The 22,565-nt window shown below is 47.1% G+C and overlaps 1 protein-coding gene across 1 annotated transcript in view; it reads right to left on the bottom strand.

Moving 5' to 3' along the window:
- Positions 1-22,565, bottom strand: part of Tox2 (TOX high mobility group box family member 2) — a 137,907-nt gene that overhangs the window by 67,490 nt on the left and 47,852 nt on the right. Inside the window, exon 2 of the mRNA XM_023714964.1 lies at positions 20,404-20,469. Coding sequence (XP_023570732.1) covers positions 20,404-20,469 — 66 coding nt within the window. The remainder of the gene's footprint in view (positions 1-20,403; positions 20,470-22,565) is intronic.

The following is a 22,565-nucleotide window of genomic DNA, read 5'->3' as shown; positions in this document are numbered from 1 at the left end:
AAAAAAGTAAACAAATGCCCTAGGCAAATAAAAAGTAGAGTGGCATTTAAAAACAAAAACAATAGAGTGGCAAAATTAATAACAAATTAAGTACAACTCAGGGCAAAAAGCACTAAAGAGATCACAGAGACCTACTTCAGTTGATAAATGATATGTCACTATGAAGAAATGATAGACATAAATTTTTATGTAGATTGATAAACCATAGGAATATAAAATTTAAAAATCATAAACAAAGAGACACATTAACATATTTTGCCAAAAACTGATGAGTCAACTGGGTAGAAATGAATATGGATAGTAGACCTGAAGAAAAGAATTACCTTCTTGGTTTGTCCTGATATTTAACACATTCATTTCAAATGTCCATGAAATAGTTACAAAACATAATCATGTACTAGCTACAAGGACAATCAGCTTTTCAATAGGTAGAAATCACAAACATGTTCTAAGGTCTAAATAAACAAATAAACAAGAAAACAAGGGGAAGAAAGGAAATAGAAAAAAAATGAGGGAGGAGACCTTCCCAAGTACCAGGACCACTTAAAAACAATTCTCTAAACAACTTTTGAGCTAAGGAGAAAATCACAACTGAAATTAAGGAACACTCCTTGATAAAACCTGTGAGAGCTGAACAATTGAAAGCTTGTAGGCTTTTTAGTGAAATGAATGTATTAGAAAACAGGAAAGAAAAAGTGCATGAACTCAGAACTCGATTCTCCAAGGTAGAAATAAGATAACAAAGTAAACCAAAAATCAGTAGGACAAAGAGTAATAAAATAGAAAACACATTTTAGATAAGAAAAATAGGATAGAGATGGTTTTTGGAAAGGTTAACAAAATAGTAACCTCTACTAAGAAGAAGAAGAAAAAAAAAAGATACCCAAAAAGAAATGACAAATACATTGATTCTTTATAGCCCCTGAGGATTCCTTTGTAACACAGTATAAGGCTAATGTCTATACTTTCTATTGTGTTAATTCTGTTAATTCTATTTAACTCTTCTAGAAAACTATTTTCTTTTTCTGTTTGATCCATTGGCTTCTGAGATATGCACCTTAAAAATTACCACCATGACTGTGGTTTTTTAAAATTAATCTCTTGTATTTCTGTCCATTTTGCTTCACATTATTTCTGAGCTATGTTAACTTTTTATTATTATTATTATGTATTTGGTACAAGCTCTCACTATGTAGCTAAAACTTGTAGTGATCCTCCTGGTTTCAGCCTCCCCAGCACTGGGATTACAGGTGTGTACCACCACGCCCAGACTCAGTGGCAGGCTCAGGATGCCCAGGGCAGCATGTGGTGCCGGGAATCGAACCTGGTCCCTGCACTTGCCTAAGCTAAGCAGGCTCTTAGTCCACTGAGCTATATATATTTCACTATATCTGTATATATTTCACTATATTTGAAGTTTTCATTACCTGATGGCTTCCTGCTTTAGCTCAGTTAATACAAGATTCTCAAACTGACATTTGACTGCCATGTCCTTGTTGCCTACCCAACAAGAGAAGGTGAATCCACCTTTCCCAAAGCTTATTGGACTCCAACTGGAGCACAAAAGTACCATCTTACTCCCTGATGAACCCTAATGGGAAAGAACTCTTTGCAGAACCCAACTTATGTTCTCAACATTGAGAAGTTCAGGAGGACACCAATGAGTATTTACCAGGAATTGAACCTCGGTCCCTGCGTCTGCCTAAACAGGTGCTTTAATCCACTGAGCTATAAAAAGTAATTTTTAAAATGGGCTGGGACGTGCCAAATATGAGACCCTGAATTTAATGCCAGGTACAGAAAAAAAAAAAAAAAGTGCCCTAGTTTTTATGATAAATTATACAGGCATCTGGAATCCCATTATTTCACAAAGAAAACCCACACCCTGTAAAAACATTTCCATTGAAGGACTATAACACAGTTTGGTGTTTCCCAATTCTATCTCCAAAACAAGGAAAATGGTACCATCTCCAAACCCAGTCAACCACAGCAGGGCTCCCAGCAATGAAACGCCTTATCACATGTGCAGGAATTCTATGAATTCTACAGGGAATTAAGTGCAATTCCAGCAGACTTGTCTGTGTCCACAGTGACACAGTCAAATCAATCATCCTGGGTAATACCCCTGTGTCACTCATCACCGAGATGTTTAATAGAATCTTTCTGATTCGTGTCTCACAGCACATCAGGTCTGGAGTATTGGAGCACTTCTGAGCATCAGTACAATTATACCTTCTGGTTGGCCTGTCATTTTCCTGAGCTAAGAATGCTTCTTGACAAAATAAGTAAATAAAAGCCCATACCATGTCGAAACTGAATGGGAGGGGGGAAACCATGCAGTTAAAATGCATGTGGGTTCTAAAGGGGGTAAGGGAGGGGATGCAATATCTTTTAAGCCTTTATTTATAGGCAGAACCTCCAAGCAGGGCAATCAGGATAAGAGAGTGTATCCAATGCCTCCTAAAGATGCTTCAAGGCCATTCCATGCCCTGACAAACTTACATGGAAGCAGACAGAGGCTTTGTAATAGGCCCGTGACAGGCAAGCACATTAGACATGACCGTATCTGGGAACATGATGGCCAGCGTGTGTTCTCTCTCAGGAAATTATCAGACTCATTCCAAGGTTCAGGCAGCTTCCAGGATGATTCATCTTAGGGGAGGGGGAAGAGCTGGAAAGAGGAAGGACTGGTGGGCGCCCTTGGGGGTTTCCTTGTTCTTTAGGAAGAAGTAGTCCCAGCAGAACTCAAGAGGCAAGGCTGGGGGTTACCTGCAGCATTCACATGAGACAAGGTGGCCAGAACCAGCACCCGGCATTCTACCGGGAAGGCAACTCATTTTTCCAGCAAGTGGCAGACATGAATCGTTGTTTTGTAATGATACTTTTATAACTACATATCCAACTGCCTCTTTCACACTTTCCCTGGGATGTCCTAGAGGAGAGCTCAGCAAACTTTTTCTGCAAAGGCCCAAATAATATTTTTAGCTTTGAGAAATCACAGTTTCTGTCACACGATTCATGTCTGCTGTAGTAGCACAAACGTAGCTGTAAAATGATTCTGAACCTAATGAGCACGGTGGTGTTCTCATAAAGTTTTATTCATAAAAACACACAGAGGGGCACACATGGCCTCCGGGCCATGGCTGGCTGACCCCGATGAACACTTGGTTGTTTTCTTCAGTTCTTCACCTGGTGAACACTGAGGTGAATATCCTCACTCTTATGCTTTGGCCTGAGGGTCTCTACAGGGTCTATTTCTATTAAGATTTCTTTCTTTCTTTCTTTCTTTCTTTCTTTCTTTCTTTCTTTCTTTCTTTCTTTCTTTCTTTCTTTCTTTCTTTCTTTCTTTCTTTCTTTCTTTCTTTCTTTCTTTCTTTTAGTTGGAACCGAGCTTTGAACTCAGGCCCTTGCGCTTGCCAGGGAAGCACTTATTCCACTGAGCCATCTCCCCGGCCCCCAGGGTCTATTTCTAGAGGTATAAATACCAGGTAACCAAAGCATTACTAAGTTTTGAACACGTAGCCTTAAACCACAAAAGACAGTCTTGCTTCTGGCATTTTTATATTCATGAGGTTGTCTACTTCCCATATTTTTATGGACAATTTGTATTTCTCATTCTGAAACTGGTATTTCCTTTGTCACTGTTCTATCATTTTAGTATATCATTTGACAGAGTGCTTTATTATATGCCACACATAGTATTTTTATATCTCATTTGATCTTTTTATTTATTTATTTATTTTTTTGCCAAGCTAAGGATTTTACCATTTAAGTTTTAAAAAAAAAAACAAACAAACCTCAATGTATCCAAGCTTCATGATTTCTGGCCCTCATAGTCCACTTAGGAAATGGCTTGCGCATGCTGGTATCACTAAGATACTGGGCCATGGCTTTTCCCATACGTGGGATTTGAACTCAGGACTGGCTGGATCTATAGGCTGTGCTCTTTCCCCAACCCACAGTGCTTCCATGGAGTAGCCTAAAAATAGGACCTCCGTTGGGTCTAAGATGTTCCGAGCTGCCAAGACTTCCTTTCAGTCATTGTGATTGGTGTCAGGCCACGTGCAGGCCAAGTGCCCTCTACCAGTCCATGCCTCAGAGCTGGGGACCATACCGAGGAGGTGGAGAGTCTCAGCTTGTACACAGTAAATTCAGGTCTGCGTCACCCTGCCCATGCCCCATGTGCCAGGAGCCATTCTGGGCCACCCCAGCCCCCTATCAGTCTGTCCTTCATTCCGCTCCAGCCATGTTCCTTAAACACGCCAGACACACTCCCACCACAGGGTCTTTGCACTGCTCCCTCCTTCCGGTGGAATGGTTTTTCCCAGATCCCGCTCCCTCACCCCTTCAAGTCTCTGCTCAGATGTCACCTCCTCACTTGACTCCCTGTTCGCAGTGATAGCCCCTGTAGGTATGCCGGTCCATCCAGTCTCCCTTACCTACGCCCCATGGGACTCTTGCTAACACGCAATACACTTGACCTTTCAAACATATTAACTGCCTGTTCCCTTCACTAAAAGGTAAATTCCACCATTTGGTCACCAACAGTGCCTTGCCAACATAGGCCCTTAGTAAACAGTTGCTGAGTAAGAGAACTCATGACAGAGGAGGGCAAGAGATTTGATTACCCTGTTTACGATGCTCAGCACCCTCGCCATTGCCTGGGACACAGAGGCACTCAGTGAATATGCTTCCAATGGAGACATGAAAATGGCCTGCTCCGGGGCCACATCCAACTTGGTATCCCCTTCCCTGCCAGTGCCAAGAAATCAGCAAAGATCTGAAGCTGCGCTCAGCGGAGAGCTGCTCTCCCACGCAATAATTCCAGCTTGGTCCCTGGGGGTCTCCTGTTCCCTGTCCTTATCTTAGAGCTCATCTTCCTGGGAGGACTCCTGCTGGCCCTGACAAGCTGCACAGCGCTGGCCAAGTTGCTGCCTCTTTCTGAGTCTGTTACCCCACCTGGAAAAAGAAGGAGCTGGGCCAGGGAATTTTGAAATGCAAATGTATTCTTGCCTCACCACCGGTTTGCAGGTACAAAGGCAGACAAGAGGCAGAGCAGCTCTTAGAAGAATTTCTAAACTGATGAGTAGGCTTTCCTGTTGTTTCTGTGTTAAAATAAAATAGCTTCTGGAAAAGTCTCATTGATTTGCAGCTTGCTTTCTTTTCCACTGCTACCTTTTAAGCTACAGAAGCAGCGTAACCTAAAAACACATCAAGCTGGCTGCCAGTGGGCCCAGGCACTGAAGTTCTCAGAGCGGCGGAAGCCCCAGTCTGGGACGCTGCCCTGCTTAGACCCTCCCGGACTGGCTGCTTCCACAGCAGGGTCCCAGTGTCCAGCTGGCCTGGAGGCTTCCTAGCCCAGACCCGGCAATCTTGCCTGATGCCTGCCCCACAGGCCCACCACTGCCCTAGATAGTGCACAACTGCAGGGATGCTGGACCCCTGCTCAGGCCACTGTATTCCCGAGTGGCAGTCACTAGAAGGCCCTCCATAACCTCTTCCTGTCTTCCCAGGTGGTGGCACCAAGGACTGGGCCCCATACCCAAGGCTTGCCTTGAGTAGAATGAGGCAGGGCCTCCTCCACCTGCAGCCCAGGCCGCATGCTCCTGTGAATACGCCCCCACCTTCCATCAGGGTGCTGTAACTCAGGGCTCATGCACCTCCCTAAAGTTTACTGAGCACGCAGCTAAGCCAGGCTTGCGCTGGGACCCAGAGAGTTCTTAGTGAAGGTGGCCAAGCCCCACCCCTGCATCTGTCTTGCTTTTCCTGCAGCTTTGCTAACACACAGTGCCACATCGTGAAGGAGCCAGGATGCCAATGCAACAGCTTAGCTCAGGGCCACCAAGTCCTGCGACAGCCACCGAGGGAGCCTGAGGGGCAATCCTCCTTTCACTGAGCCATCAGAGGTGACCACAACCCAGAATGCCCACTGAATGCAGCCTCAAAAGACATCCTGAGCCAGAGGGTGCCCAGCCAAGCCATGCCTGCATCCCTGACCCATAGCAATGATGAAAGGATGGATGTGTGTTGTTTTTAAAACTGGGAAGTCTAGCACCTGACTGGGTGATCCTCCCTCTTTATATGCAAGGGAACCTGGGTTCCTGTATGTGATGTTGAGCTTCCTGCTGGCCCCCTAAGCCTTCTCACTAGTCTGCAACTGCTCCTCAGGGTGAGTGTGAGACTGAGCCCCACGTGGCTTAGGCACGGGGGGGAGGGGCACAGGCTCTCTCATTCTCCATAAAACTTGGGGACAGCAGTGTACCCTGTGTTGGTGCATCTCAGTGTATAACGTGCACACGAGTCAGCTAAACACCTGCTAGGATGCAGAGCCAAACTCAGGCATTCTGGGTAGGACTGGAGGCTGCATCCCTGACATGCTTGGGGTGACACTGCAGGTCCACCCCTTGGGCAGCAAGGTCTTAGGCATCAGCAGCACTGACTCTGACCCTGACAGATCAACGTGCAAATTCCGTTCCATCTCTGCTTGGAATCCTTGGCTTCCAAGAGGAGTAGCAGACATTATCCAAGGTCACAAGATACACCAGAGTTACCTGGAGCCACACACAACCTGAACTCAGGTTGTGACTTCCAGTTGCTAGTCCCCAAACTACTGCCGAGTCTCTCCCACCTCTAGCACTGTGTCTAGATGGATCTGGGGGAGATGCACATGGGCATCCTGTATGTGCCCACATGTGACTGCGTGTGTCAGCAGACACATGCAAATGAACTTGTGAACATGTCTAACGTCAGCACATGTGCAGGAAGCGTGTGACAGCTGTCCCCTCCCTCCTCCCCTCCCTCACCAGGTATTAACTCAGCTCCTACCATGCACCAGGTCCCCGCTCCCATGAAACCCATAGCATAGCAGAGAGGCATTAAACAAATGCAAATCAAAACCCCATCTGGATGAGTCCCAGAGCCCCAACAGGCAGCTGTGATTAGAATCTCCACTTCCAAGCAGAGACGGAGGCACTCTGGGTAAATAGTTCATCCAGAGTCACAGAGTCCCGGGGCAATGCTTACTTTGCGAAGAGGGGTGTGTAAGTGGGCAGGATGTGCTCATACGCTTGTATTTGTGCATGAATGCATCAGTGTGTGTGTGTATGTATGTGTGTGTGTGTGTGTGTGTGTGTGTGTGTATCTAAGGAAACTTTTTCATAGTCATATTCAAATTTTCCATTAACAAGGTTTTCTTGTCAGCACAGTACAGCATCACCACAGTCTACACATACACACATGTGTGTGACGTGTGTGTCTTGAGATATTTATGTTCGCATCACTTCCTAAAATCCTGTCCACTAAGAAACGGAACCAAAGGCTGGCCGAGCAGATCTGGGGAACCCATGCTACCCGCTTCCCTCAGACAAACCCCTGCCAGAGCGATGTCACAGCTCATCATCTGTGATGAGGCTGAAGGAATTCTTACCATCCCAGGAAGTTAAACAAATTGTTCAGACTAAATTGTTTAGGCTAGACTCAAAGCCTAATCTATCCACATGCCCAGTGGGAACACACCACCCTGGTGACTTGGTTAATATAAGATACAAATGACCACACTGGGCAAGGCCCTTGCCTTGACTCCTTTCCTATCACGGCCTGCTGTAAAAATGGAAAAACATCTGTACAAAGCTGATATCTTGATTTCATTTTATTGTATTTTATTTTACTTTTTTGGGACAGGGTTTGCCATGTAGTTCAGGCTGGCCTGGGCTTATTATGTAGCCCAGACTAGCCTCAAACTCATGGTGCTCCTCCTGCCTCGGCCTCCAGAGTTCTCAGATTACAAGCGCGTGCCCTCTATGCTTAGCAGTTACTGATCATTTCTTTACTCTTCACTGAAACAGGAGACCAGCAGAAAAGTGCAGATGATAATTATAGAGCTCAGTACATTTTCACCAAGCAAACACACTAGTGTAACCAGCTCAGAGAGTGAGAGGAAGCCTGCCAGCACTCCCAGAGATGCTCCGAGCCCCTCTGTACTACCCTCTCCTCCACCGGGGTAACCACGATTTAACCTCCAGCATCACTGATTAGCTTTGACTACTCACGTGCTGTGTATAAAATAGCACCAGACAGATGTTCTGCTTGGCTGTCTGGTTTCTTCCACTCAACATAATGTCTAAGAGACTCATCTGGATTATTGCATATGGTTGCAGGGCTTTCCTGGCCACTGCTGCGTAGTATTCTACTGGGTAAGACCAGTCTGCATCATTTATTAAGTCTCCTCCAGATGTCGATTTGGATTGTCTCCATTTTGGTGCTTTCATGAAAACTGCTGCCTCCTCACTCCCAAGCCCTTCTCCCTCATCAGAGATTTAGGCTTGGAGGATGCGACAAAAGGGCTGCGTGGACCACAGGAGGGTCTCCAGATGGTAATGAGCTGTGAGCCAGGAAGCCTGGACAGACCAGGATGCTCAGATGACAGAGGCTATGGGCTGGGACGGGCTGTGCATCTCTGGCAGGCTGGGCAGCGTGAGCACGCTTTTGTTTTACTAGTTTTGTGATTTCATAGGAACCTGTCTTGGCACATTTTAAAGCAAGACAGTTCCAACAGCATCTTGTAGGGTTTGTATCTAGATGTCTCCCCAAAGCCTCACATAATCCCAGGTGGGGCTGCTGAAATGCGATTAGATGTGAGTGGGGGCTGTGTCATTAGTAGGTGGGGCCTGGCTGGAAGATGAGGTTCGATTGGCTGCGATGTGGGCGATCTCCCTTCCTGACTCCTCCTTTGGTGTCTCTGCTCATAGGTGGCCATGCTGCGGGCAGCTGGCTCCCCTCCACCCAAGCCTTCCCACCAGGCCTTCCTTCCTGGAAGCTCGTCCACTATGGACTGAAATTGTAAGCCGAAATGAGCCTCTCCTTTAAGTTGTGTGTCTTTGTCACTGTGTCACAGTGACTAACAAAGTAACCAAGGCAGCATCTTTTCCACTTCGCCCCTAAGCACAAGCTGAATTTATTAGCTAGGAGAGGCGAGTGGCTTCCCCTTTGCTTGATCTTCTGAGGCTACCTCTGACGCCCAAGCCCACCACATCCTGGTGGGTGAGTTCAGTTGCTCCATCGGTATACTGTATGCAATGTGGGTACTTTACCAGCCCCCATTCTAACGGCCATCTGCCCCATCTCAAGCACTGGAATAAGGACTTTAGGTATAAATGCATCTGTCTACTCAGCCATCTCCCTCTGAGGGACTTCTAACAATGACACTGAGTCTCAGAAAAATTGGTTAACTTAACCTCACTATCTGTCTAAAAAAAAAAAAAAAATAAGAAGAAGCATTTATGCATTTTTACACAGAAATTTAGAAATCTAACAATATACAGCCTTGTAGCAGGACAGTCCTGTGACTTTTTTTTGTCTCATGTTTTCACTTATTTCCCCCCCCCCCTTTTAAAAACAAACCTTTACTTGAGAGTATGCGGAGAAGTATGAAAATGAAATATAAAAGGTAAAGCCATATTAATATGATGAGCTATAAAATACTCTAGTCAACAACTTCAGACATTGACAGTCTTATGGAAAACCCACTACTATTATGGACTATTGTACTATATTGAGATATTTTGCTGAATTCATGTACCTACAGTAGTTAAGTGACAATGGAATGTCCTTCTCTGACAAAACCAAAAATGGGGAATACAAATGAATGGCCATTTTGTATCTGTATACTCAAAATAGTTAGGATAGATATACGGCTCCATTCTCTTAATTCAATGAATAGAGAGGTTTGTTCTAATACTGTTTGAGACAGGATATCAGGTCTGCATCTTGTACAATGAATAACCACTAAAGACAACAATATACAATGTATTAATTATTGAAAATGCATTAGTAATCAGTTGTGAAACTGTCTCATTGCTATTTGTTTCTCAAGAAAAAAAATATATATATTTTTTAATTGGTTAACTTATCCAAGCTCCCCCAGCCATGAAATGTCAAGACTAGAAATTGTGTTTAAATAAATTCTCCTATTATTGGCCTCATAACCCATCCAACCAGTGGCATTTCTTTACTGCTGACGCAGTGGGCTGGAAACTTATTCTCAGGACCCCTTCCACCAGAGGGGACTAAAAACACTGGCCCTCAGGCGGGAGGGGAAGGCCCACCTCTGGCCTTTTGGACAGAATGCTGTCCTCCTAAGCCAATCCCTGGGCTGCCGGACATAACCTAGAAATTCTCTCAGACCTACTGACCAGGGCTAACTCACTGATAGAAAAACCGGGGCCCAGAGAGAGAGCCCATGAGCAGTCCACAGGCACACAGGGAGAGGGGCTGAGGAGGGGCAAATCTAGGCTCTTGAGCCTCCAGAAATGAAGAACCTGGTGCCATTCTGAAAAGTCCCTGTGTCTGGTCTCATTTCTAATTTTTGGTCATGGGATGAGTTTACATGTATCAAGAGAAAGATGGGTACAACTCAGGGCTGCCCTTCCCTAGAAAAGAGCCGAGCCCTATAACAGACACTGATTTCCAGGTGGCTGGGAGAGGGGGAGTTTTTAAAGGAAAATCCTTGCAGCCCCATTTCTAACCCACGGCCGGCCCCTCCCCCACCCCTTCACGTCCCCCACCTTCTTCATTGTTTCCATCCCATTGAGAGAGAGTGAACGTTTCCTGGGATTCAATTTCTCTCATAATAGTTGGAAGGAAACAAAACTATATGCTGTAAACATCCAGGGCATTGTATGAAGAATGTATTTATGTCTGGGGAGGCACAGTAAACGCAGAGCAATGTCCTCCCCCAAATCCATCCCAGTGCCTTTCTGCCTATACCCTTGAATATTGAAACATCTCACAAGCAGAAACCCAGAGCTTTAAAATAAATATTTTTAGCCACGGAGATGCAAAATTAAGACAGGGAGATGTAAGCACTGACTCCTTCACAGCAGTTCTCTGTCAATGAGAACAAGAGAGACAAATGCATTTTTTTTCTGAGCATGTGTTTAGGGTGGATGGGGGACAGCTTATTAGTTCAGTGTGACATCTCTTCAACTCTCGCCACATCCATTTGACGGGGTTTTCCCCCTCCTTGCATTTTATTCTCCAGCTGTGAAATGATATTACATTTCATCGGATTTGAACAAAATCTATGGCCTCGAAGCAGTTTCCTTTAAGGCCCTGCATATTTATTCGGAATTCATGAATCATGTTCCGATAACACCACCATAATTATTTTTAAAGTGCGATGTTTGTGACTTTAATAGGAAATGCTCACAAAAGGCCTTTTCTCTTTGATTGTTTGTAATCTTAGCAGTAATCGCTGCCATTGCCTTCATGCACCGCAGCGGGCAAAACACAATTTCATTTTAATATGAATCTCTCAAGCTCTTCACCCAGGTTTTAATTAAAGCAATAAAAGCCATGTCATCTTTGCCCTTTACAATGTACACAGACTCAGAGGCCAGAGCTACGAAGCCTAGAATCTTAGATTTCACCCACAGCAGGAGGACCTCCCGCCGCCCAATCCATCTGCTGGGGAGTAGTTTTGTTTCCAAAACCTTCAACCAATTCTATCTTTCGGAGCTGCAGTTTCCTCATCTGTACAATGGGACAGCAGCGGTACCTGACGGAGTCAGCGTGAATGTGAAGTGAGACCAACCGTGTCAAACCTCTGGCTGCTGTGCCGCAGCCACAGCCATGCACAGTAAATGTTAGCTATCACCAACCTGGGAAAACCCCAACAGATCGTCTCTCCTGACTACTGACAAAGGGAAACTGAGGTCCAGCAAGACAGAGGCAACAGAAACAGGATGGGAAAACCTTGGACTCAGCTTCTGCTCCTGCCCCAGTACACATTCTCGATACCTGACACTGCCCTTCTCTGGATGGAGGTCTCCAATTCAAGGCCACAGCGCTGGCCAGGTCCATCTCGTGGCCCCTCAATTGAGCTTCCTGCCAAATGAGGTTAGCACTAAGAGATGGCCAGGTATCTTCAGGCATACACAAAGGAAGGCTGCTGTACAGACATGGTGGCGGTGCTCCAGGCCACCTGCACAAGTCCACTGCGGGGTTCAGAGTTCTGGCCCGTCTCCTGTGTGTAGTTGGGTGTGAGGCACTTGCAGCCTCTTTTGGAGTGGGGGTACCAGCTTTTATGGCACTAGAAGTGCAGCCCAGCGTTGTTCTGGGGACAGTCCATCCATCCACACTGAAGAAGCGGGGGGCAGGGGGAGCACTCATATTTGTTGGTATCCACCATATTCTAGAGAACTCTCCAAGGAGCCCCCTAACTGTAACTCTACAAGCCTCTCTTTCACAGTTCCTGGGACTACTCTCGCTCTTGATCGAGAAAGAGCAAGTCCCGTTTCCCAGCCGTGTCTCACAGCATGCCTTCTGTCCTCCTGATTCCCACTTGGCATGCTCCTCCCTCTCCTGTCCCTATCCAGGCTCCTTATCCCTGTAAGCCCCCAGACCCAGCTCCCATTCAGCTCTCACCCCGAGCCCCCATGGCCCGGACGCGCTCAGCCTCCACCGGCCTCCCCCAGGTCTCTTCAGTTCAGCCACCACGCGGAGGCTGCAGCGTCTGCCCCTCACTGCCCAGGAGCTTCTCCTGTCTGCTGCCTCAGCTCCCTGAGCACACCTGGGAGCCTGTCAGTGCGCCCAGCTGCTACCTTTGAAACCACCTGCTTCTGACTAAGGTGTTTTCCCCACGCAGCTTCTCCCCCAGCTGCTGCAGGGGACTCTCCCAGCCCTGGCCCCGCCCCCACCTTTGCTCAGCATCCAGCCTACACCCCTCATCCTTCGCCTCAGTCTCTCTTTTGGGCAAAAAAGCCCGAGTGTCTTTCTGCTACACCTGCCTGACAACTCCACTGTCCTGGATTCACCCACCAGGCTGCCCCCACAGCACTGGTGCCCTCTCCTCAGACCCTCCAGGACCCTGACTTTCTGCAGTCACCTGCTCACCAACTCTCACAGGACAGGTGACTCTGGGTGCAGATGTCCCCTGCTCCCACTACAAAGCCAGGCTTCTTTTCTCTGCCCCTCATTCCCACCCGCTCCCTGCTGAGACCAGAATCTCTCCTATGAGCAGCACCCACCCCCTCCCACTTGCTCTGAAAGCACACCATCCGTTAACCTTTCCTTCTCCCGAGCCCTGAGCTTCCTGTGCTCTTCTGGATGCTCGCCCTTGATGACCGCACGTTGTAGATGATCATCTTTTTAAAAACCCCTTCTCCGAGGGGTCAGGGAGATAGTTCAGCGGTATAGACACTTGCCTGAAAACACAAGGTTCTGAGTTTGATCCCTAGTACAAAACAAACAAAAAATCTTCTCTGAAGTCATCTGTATTTGCCCTTGTCCTGCACAACTACATTCCTCAGAGCAGCTGTCTGTACTCAGTGTGTGCATGTCCCCACCTCCCTCCTTCCCAGGGCTGGAAGAGTCCCACGCAGACCCATGGGACCCGCACTACATCCCCTACACTCTAAACTACTTTCTGAACATTCTTTAAGTTTTATGTCACTCATTCTCTCAGAGGTATGTGACCTGAGTGACCCTTTCTTCCGTGTTTAGATTTTATTTAACTTTCTAAAGTCATAATAAATTCCATGGTTTAAAGCCCTCTTTCTATGATTTGGATCTTGTATCCCCCTCAAGGGCCCATGTGCTAAGGCCTTGGTTGACCTCCTGGGCTAGCAGGATGGTGGAACCTTTCAGAGATGGCTCTAGTGAAAGGAAGAAAGAACATGGGGTTGGGACGGGGGTAGTGCCCTCGAAGGGCATATTGGGATGTGGGCCCCATCCTCTTTCTGTTTGCTTCCCAGATGCTATGACATGAACGGGCCTCTTCTGCCACATGGTTCTACCATGAGGGACTGTGCCACCGCAGATCCAGAGCGAGATGGCCAAACAACCACGGCCTGAAACGTTCAGAACCCTAAGCCAAAATAAATCTTTCCTTCTTTGAAGTTGATTATCTCAGGTATTGTATTAGTCAGCAAAAACTGACTGACTATACTCTTAAAAGTTGAGGCAATGAAATGTCTCTTTCCTACCCGTTTCCAGTTTCTGTGACACACTTGTGCACATGCCCAAATGTGCATACAGACACACACGAAGCACAAAGGCACGGTTACTAGTTTCCATGTATCCTTTCAGGTACATTAATCAAAGTTAAGGATATGGAATGTCTTATAATAACCATTGCTGTGTGACCAGTAAAGGACTAAACTTGCCATTTCATACTTCCTTCCCTTAGTAATATACTGTATCTCAAGAACTTTGTTTTCCTCATTTTACTAGATCTGCATGGTAGTCTATTTGATAGGTGTACTTAATTTATTTACCTACTGTCCTGCTGCTGGACATGTACGCTGCTTCCAATGTAGTGTCCCTATAAATAATTCCAAAATGAATAATCTTGAATATGTCACTTTTCCTGTGTACACATATATCTGAGGGATATATTTCCAAAAGGAGAATGGCTGGCTTAATGGTCAAAGCACTTGTAACCTCGGTAGATGCTGATAATTCGCCCTCCTTGGTTGTTATACAATTTATCCTCCCCACAAAAATTTGCAAAATCTGTTTTCCAGTAAGAACTCTGCTATCACATGCTATCAAACCTTTGGATTTTCACAATCTGATAAGCAAAAATGGTAACTTAAAATTCTTTATCATATGAACTATCCTTAACATCTATTTGGATATTTAAAGTCCATCTGTCTTTCCTTTTTTGTAAACTTCATCCATATTTCTTTCCCTTTTTCTACCAGGTTTTTGAATTGATTTCTAGTAACTATGTATTAAAGAAGTCAGTCCTTCCACTATGTTGGGAGTAGAAAATGTTCTTGCCAATTTTCCTTCTTTTCTTTTTTTACTTATGCTGCTTTGGATATACAAAAGTTGTTTTATGTTAAGTTTGTAGTCTAGTTTTTAAGCCTCTTCTCAGGCTCTCTGTCATAAACTATCTTCCTGGTACTCTGCATTAAAGGCTTTTTGGCTAGTTTCCTTGAGCACATTGAAATCTTTGATCTACGGAAGACAAATCCCGACTATGGCTCCACTGTCATTTTTGCCCAAGCTCCACCCCTGTCTTGAAACACTCTGCCTTTGGTCTCTAAGACTCCATGTTCTCCCACTGCACAAACGGCATCACAGTCTTCCTTCCTCTGCTTTGCTTTCAGATGTTAGAGCTCCGCATGTAAACGTCACTGACCCTCCACTCTTCCTACACTTCCATATGTCTCCATAAGTCCTGCCTACACCCAGGGTTTTGAGCTGAGGCCTTCCAATTTACTGCTCCCGTGAACTTGGACAACCATCTACCCAGTTGGATGCCTTCATTTAAATAAGGATCTCAAGCATCACATGTCCAAATCTGACCCCACTGTGCCTAGCACTGCCAGATCCTTCACTTGGCACTGCCCTAGCCCCTCCCCAACGTTGAACCTGGTACCACCATGCTGGAAAATGGGCCCATGCCATGAGCCTGTGAGTCATCCCTGACTCTTCATTTCTCTCTTCCTCTGCATCCATCACTGTCAACATTTACTAATTTTATTTCCAAAACACTTCAGATCATCTCTCTCTTGCCATCTCTGCCTCTGCCAAATTCTAGGACAATAAGATCTTTCACTTGGCCTATTCCCACACCCTCCCAATCAGCACTCTAGGGCCTGGTTTTTCCTGGTCTCCCTGGAACCACAGGTGCTACCAGGAGTTTTTAAAACTGTAAATCTGACCATACCATTCCATCTTAATCAATCTCTTTCCAATTTTCTGTCATATATACCCATGGACATTTGAGCACACATGTGCACACATGCACACATACACACATACAAGTTCTTTCAGTAATCCTTAAGAAAAACTCCGAAATCTTTTGCAGAAATTGTATTTTGAGCCCTGAGAACAAAAATCTACTCACATCCAGGAAGTTATAATGAGGACCTGACATTTGCAGTGCCCCTGTAGGAACAAATAGGCATTTGGGGGTGAAAATGGCTAGGGGAATTCCCATCAGAAGAGCACATCTATAAAGACACCGAGGTGATCAGGGACTCATCTTCTGTGACCAGAGCATTATTTATAGTAGTAAAAATAATAAAAATAAGGCACAGCTAGTTTCTCTCAACACTGGTGCTTTGCATAGTCTCTTAGTTTAGATTCCCTTGAAGTAGAACCTGAGTGGGGGGATTCCTGTAAAGGTGACAGTGCAGAACTCTCTGGAGAGGGGCCAGTGCGGGGCAGGTCTGAGTGGGAGGAGCACAACCAGGATGTGCTCTCAGCTGGCGCTTCTGGGGAGCTGTGGAGTTGGTCACCCTTTGAGAAATGAGGTTGACTTTCAGAACATTACCCACACTTCCTTCAGGCTTATCATTCCCGTTTGGTAGAGGCCAACTTTCCAGAGAAGGGGCACCACTGAGTGGTTAACAGTCAACACGGACGTGGATGTGGGTGCACTGGCTGTCAAAGAGGACCTAGGAAGGCCCCAACAGAATCCCTAACCTACGCCTCATATCCTGTTCCCACCACCCCAAGAGACAGGCATTACCCCCTTGCTCAGTAGGAAGCAGACATTACCTGCCCATGGGCACATGACCCATGCCAGAGCAAGAAGAGCTGGAATGCAAATCCAGGTCTGCAGAGGTCCAAGCCTTTGCCCCTTTCTCTGGACCTCTTCCCAAGAAGAGTCTCATTCTTGCTCCATCATTGAAGCAGGAACTACCTATCCCTATACCTCTTGGACAGGGCCTGCTTTCAGCAGCGGAAGAGCTGGTCTTTGCACTGGCCACCCCAAGGTGGCCAATGGGGCTGCAGCCCTGCTTGAGAACTGTATTTCACTCTCAGGCCACCCAGGCAAGTCTGGCACAAAAGAAATGAAAGGTCTGCAGAAGGAGAACTGATTAATTTGCAAGAGCCAAGGCAGTTATGCAGGAATTTTGTGAAGACTTGCAAAAACCAAATAATGGAGGACGAGTTTGTGAAAGTAACCTCAAACTTCTAAAAGCTGGTTTGAAAAATTTTAAAAAGGGATGCAGTTGACTGACACACATGCTCAATCTAGGTCACAGTTTCTAAATACAGATGGTGTTTCGGGAGAAGTGTTACGCGAAAGAGCAGGCTTGTAACATGGTAAAACTGGACATTCTGGAAGCAAATGCTTTCCAGAAATGGCTTCCTACTCATAGCTAGACCTTGGACATTATAGGTGCCCAATATACACATTTGCCAGATGGGTAAAACTGGTATTTAACTGTATTTATCAAATACATTTTATGTTTAGCTTCTGAATACACTATTGGCTATGAGCCCTTCACTTTGGTCGTATCTTTGCATGAGTCCTTAATCAACTGGGACAATATAATTCCTGTAGAGGATGAGGCAGCACACCGCGAAGCTATTCACCTGTGTGTGAGCTTACGCGCACACTCCAAGGAGAACTCCTGCCACCAAAACTAGAGGCCAGCAAAGTCCCACTGAGCTAGAAAAGCTGCAGGTTCTAGGTGAGTCTGAGATATTCTTCAGCAAAATCAGAACTAACTACATCCTGTGTTTCCCCACAAGATGGTTTGTGAAAAGCCCACAATGCTTTGCCATCCCTCCCACCAAGAGGTAGAATCTATTTCCCCCTTACTCCTTGAATTTAGAGTGGTTTGTGTCTGGCTTTGACCAATAGAAAGAACCAGAAATACAGATGTACTGGTTCTAAGTCTAGGCCTCAATAGGTCTTGTGGCTTCTGCCCTTGCTGCCCTGGGAACACTCACCCCACCTTGTGAACAGCTTCGTGTTGCCCTGCTGGAGACAGACAGCTCATAGGTCAACCAGTTCATGGCTGCCCTGGAACTTATTGCCACCACTCAAGTGATTCTAGGCAAGCCCAGAAGAACCACTGAGTTCTTCTGGTGCCAAACCACCAAGCAATGCCGGTTGCTAAGTCACTATGCTTGGAGGTGTTTTTCATGCAGTAAAACAGATACACTCTAAGAAGCCAGGATTGCTTCTGCAGCATTTGTTCACATTAAGGTTGTCTCAGGCTGCTGGGTGCATTTAGCTAATCTCAAGAGAATCCTGATGTCTTTCTCAGACAGTGTAAGCTAGGGAAACCCTTTGAAGGAACTCTCTGGAAGTCCAACACCTTGCTCCACTGATAGCGAAAGTAGGGCTCAGAAAAAGAAGGGGCCACATCCACTCATACAAATATTTCCCAGAGCCTTCTGTGTGCTAGGGTGCACGACAGTGAGTAAGACAGAGCAGGCTGTCCCCCTATGGGACCAGTGTAGTGTGGAACCCAGACATTACTCAAGTCACCACACAGACAGTAGAGGACCACAGACAGTGAAAATTGTTATGAATTAAAATGACCCTGTGAGAATCACAGGGAGGGACCTATCTGAATGTGGAGGTCACAAAGAGTCCTCCAAGGAGGTGGCATTTTAGGCTGAAACAAGTGGGCAGCAGCCCTAGGATGGGACAGCAAGGTAAGCATGGCTGGGTCACCTGGGACAAGTCAGTCAGTCTCCTCGAACCTCAGTTGCCTCATCTCCAGCAGGGACGTGGTGGTAAGGTCTACTCATCTGCTGTAGAGATCAGCTAAAACACCAAATAGGGCTTTGAAAGCCATGAAGACAGGGGCAGAGAGCCGAGGGGGCTGCTGTTAAGGGGCTGGGGAGGGAGAGGACAGTTATTTGCTCCAAGTGTCTTCTCAAGCACTGTGTTCCCCTGCCCAAGTCTAGAGCAGATACAGCCCTAAGTCCCTCTTTCCCATCTCAGTAGAAGGACTGTGCCAACATTTTCCACCAGGTTGGAGCCTGTTATGGTTAACACCTCGATGTCTCCCTAGAGCCCCATGTACTCATAGGTAGGGACTTGGGGAGGTGACTGGATTATGGGGGCTAACAGCTGACTTGCTGTTAGGAGGTGGGGTCTGGTGGAAGAGGCAGGTCACAGGGGGTGTAGCCCAGCAGGGTTTGCCTGCCCCTCTGTGCTTTCTGCTTCCTGTGGGCCGTGCCACCCTGCCTTAGAGCCCACCAACTAGGGGCTGAAACATGAACCAAAATAAGTCTCTCCTCCTTTAAGTTGTGGGTGTCAGCTATTTTGCCCCAGTGATGAAGAAAGCGCTAAGACAGAGCCAGAACCGATTTTACCACAGTAAGGTTCTGAAAGTAAGGGCTCAGTGCAGCACCCAGTGCTGCTGCATTAGACCAGACTAAGACGAGATGTTCAGAGGTGGGCTTTGGTCCTTTGAGATGAATTTATTTCCAAGCTGATTTAGACAATTAAATGACATCAGTGGATGCTTTCAGAACCTGAGGCCTTGTCCAATAGTCTTGCAGGCTGGCGTATATTAACGCAGTGAAAAGACAGCTTTGTGGCAGCAGCATGAACTGCCATGGGGATGGGCCAGAGAAGGGACATGGTGTCGTGGCCGGGCACAAGCATCCTTGACACGGCAGGGAAATGGGCGGAGTGCTTTGGAGCTGTCGCTGTGGGGACACAGCGTGTTCCCCACCAGCACTACACTCTAAGAATCACATCTCGTCTATGGCCCTGTTGGACCTGTCACAGAATGTAAGATACAAACACATCTGTGAATGAGTAGGTTTCTGTTTCCTCATCTGGAAAAAATGGCCCATCTTACTGGCCAAGGGGCCACCCAACTTGGGTTGCCACAGCAACAGACTGCAGAGGTTGGCTTGGACCAGGCTTGCCCTCCAGCTCCCAGAGCTTCTCTATGAACCTCTTCAGCCCACGTCCAGTACCCTGAGCTGGGGCAGCCTCATGGGCTCCAGTGCCTCAGGAAACCACCCTCGGTTTATGCCACAGCCCACTGTGAGGACACTCCTCAGCATTCTGGGTGAGGATGCTCCCTGATAAAAGAAGGTTCATGTTCTGCTCTCAGTGAAAAATTTTATTCCAGCTGACATCTGTGAGCCTACAGATGGAGTTGAGCCAGCCTTGCCCAGGGAGTGCTGGGCCCCCTTCACACAAGGAACAACCTCACAGGAAGCCTCTGCTCTCCTCCTTTTGGGCCCTGTCTACAAGCCTTCCCAATGGCCTCAGACAGCTACCTCTAGGTGGGTGGGAGACGCTGCATGGGTGTGTGTGATTGACCAGAGAATATGTCCCCAAGGGTCCTGCGCCACAGGCAGGAAACAGCAGGGAGCACAGGACATAGCCACTCACATGTCCTGAAATTTGCCCTGAGCAAGGGGAATGTGAGAAACGCAGTCTGAGTCTCATCAGATCCTCAGTGATGTGCATGTGGAGCCAACGGCAGCCAAGTAGATGATTTCCAGGAAACACAGTAGTCCCAGTTTCACGGTCCCTTTTAAGGACTCAACTGATGAACATCCAGAAGAGGACAGATGTGGGCTGTGCCCCCCAACTCCACACCCCTCCTTCCTCTACCAGCAGCTCAGCAGCAGCCAACCCAAAGCTCAGACCCCGGCTCAGGGAGGAGAAGCACCCACCTGGCCAGTTGACAGGAGCTCTGGGTTTCCATCACTCATCCCCACGTAGGCACTGTCACCATCAAACTAGAACAGAGAGAGAGAAGCAGCTCTGATTAAAATGTTCTCAGGGAAGCACCAGGGGAAGCAGCCAGAGGTCAGGAGACTGTGTGCTGCAGGGATGGGCCTGGGGGCTTGAGGAAGCAGAACCTGGAGCCCAGGATGCTCCCTGGGTAGAAAGCACAGCCCCTATCCTGTGGTCCCTGAGGGCCCAGGTTAGCACAACTAATCCCATGCAGGATGGAGACAGGAAACCCTTTTAGCTCTCTCTACACCTTGTCCATAGATGCAGTAGGCTGCCTTTCTGGGCACTGAGCACCCCACCTTTGGAAGTATGCAGAGACCTCTCTTAGCCAAAGCAATGCCAGGCAGCCTATCAGAGCTTGGATTCTGTGTGGGCCACCTTTCTCCACAATACTTGGGCCATGTCAGCCTGCCCTAGACATGTCCCCAGTTCTTCGCCCTCTCCCTTATCCCATTCTAGAAGCCACAGGCAGTGAGGACAATGGTAGAAACCAGGAGGAGAAACTATAGTTCTGTGTTCAAGAGGTTGCCAAGCCTTGATTCAGGAAGAGTTTCCCACAACAGGGAGCAGTTACAGTGAGAGAAATGGTGCTCTCAGGCTCCGGCTCCCTCTTCACCCTGATGTGTGATGCTGAGTTAGTGTCTGAACCTCTGAGGATCCTCATGGGATCCTTCTTCACTGGATGTTGCCATCTAGAGCATTTTACTCACATGTCACTATGGACCGCAGGTCACTCAATTCCAGATGGTTCCCTCCCTTGAGCTAGAGCTAAGGGTCTGAGACACAGATCCCAGAAGCAGAGCCTGAGACAATGGTTCAACACATTTGATTTTTGAGGACATGCTCCTCAGGTATAACCTGAAGGTTGAGAGGGGAGCAGGACCTGGCAGTAGTTGAAGCTAAACAAGGAGGTGATCTCGGCTGGAGACTTACTTCAGCCTGATCCCAGGGAGCACCAGAGCATGAACTGTACTGCACAGTAACACCAGCATGGAGGAAGGGGCGGCCTTCTACGGTCCATGTAAATGAGCCAGTGGGTGTAGGCTGCCCTTAGGAGACACAGGGAGGCAAAACCTTCTGCACAAGGAGGCCTGAACTGCACCAGGACAATTATCCAGAGGCTCATACCTGCCGTGAGCCTTCTGCAGCCAGTGCTATACAGGTGGGGGCAACTTGGCATGTTGTCTTAATTGAGCAATTTATAAGAATATAGTCACATGGTAGAAAATTCCAAAGGCACAAAGGGCAACACGGTGAAAAGCATCCTTTCTGTTCCACCTCCCAACCAGCCAGCCACTGTCCCTCCCCAAAGGTAACCATGCTGATAACTTTGCTGCATTCCCTCAAAGACAGCAGCATACACCAACACGTTTTCTAGTCACTTCTTCCACCCAAATGGCAGCACACCATGCACACTGTTTTGCACCTTATATTTCTTGTAGCAACAGGCGCTGAGAAATGCTGTGCAAAACGTAGCTCTTCCTGGTACCTGGTCTTTCACAGTAAGGGTGTTACATAACACTTTTAGCAGACTGACCACACGGGCAGAGGCTCTGTTTCTAGTCCTTTGCTGGCCCAACACTGTCGTTGTGAGTATCTTCATACATTCATCACTGTGCAAGGGTATGAGCTGATCTGTAGGACTCATTTGCAGAATGTGGAGCCAATAGTATGCACATTTGTAACTCTGGTGAACATCCGCAAGCACCCCTCATGGAGACCACAACCACGCAGGAGATGTCAGTCCACAGCCTTCCTGCCAGAAGCTTTGTTCAGCAACTGGCTCAACAGAAGCTTTGTTCAGCAACTGGCTCAAATGCCTTCTTCCCCCCAGGGGGCTCTGAGAGTCCACTCCCACCTGCCCTGCCCTACGTTGTTCTTTGTTACCCCTTAACTCTCTAGCATTCTCTACCATTTACTTATTTATCGTGCTCGTTGCTTAAAGTTGGATTCCCTTACTAAACTGGAGGGTCTTGGGGGTTAGGGATGTGAGTCTGTCCATGCACTGATGCCTTCCAAGTTCCCAGAACTGTGCCTGTGAAGAGTGGATGCTCAATAAATACTTGTTGAGAGAAAGAGAGAGAGAGAGAGAGAGAGA

Source organism: Octodon degus, unplaced genomic scaffold (assembly GCF_000260255.1).
Source record: "Octodon degus isolate 3935 unplaced genomic scaffold, OctDeg1.0 scaffold00037, whole genome shotgun sequence".
In the NCBI taxonomy this organism is placed as follows: Eukaryota; Metazoa; Chordata; class Mammalia; order Rodentia; family Octodontidae; genus Octodon; species Octodon degus.
Note: the sequence above shows the minus strand (reverse complement) of the source record. Positions and strands in the feature narration are given on the sequence as shown.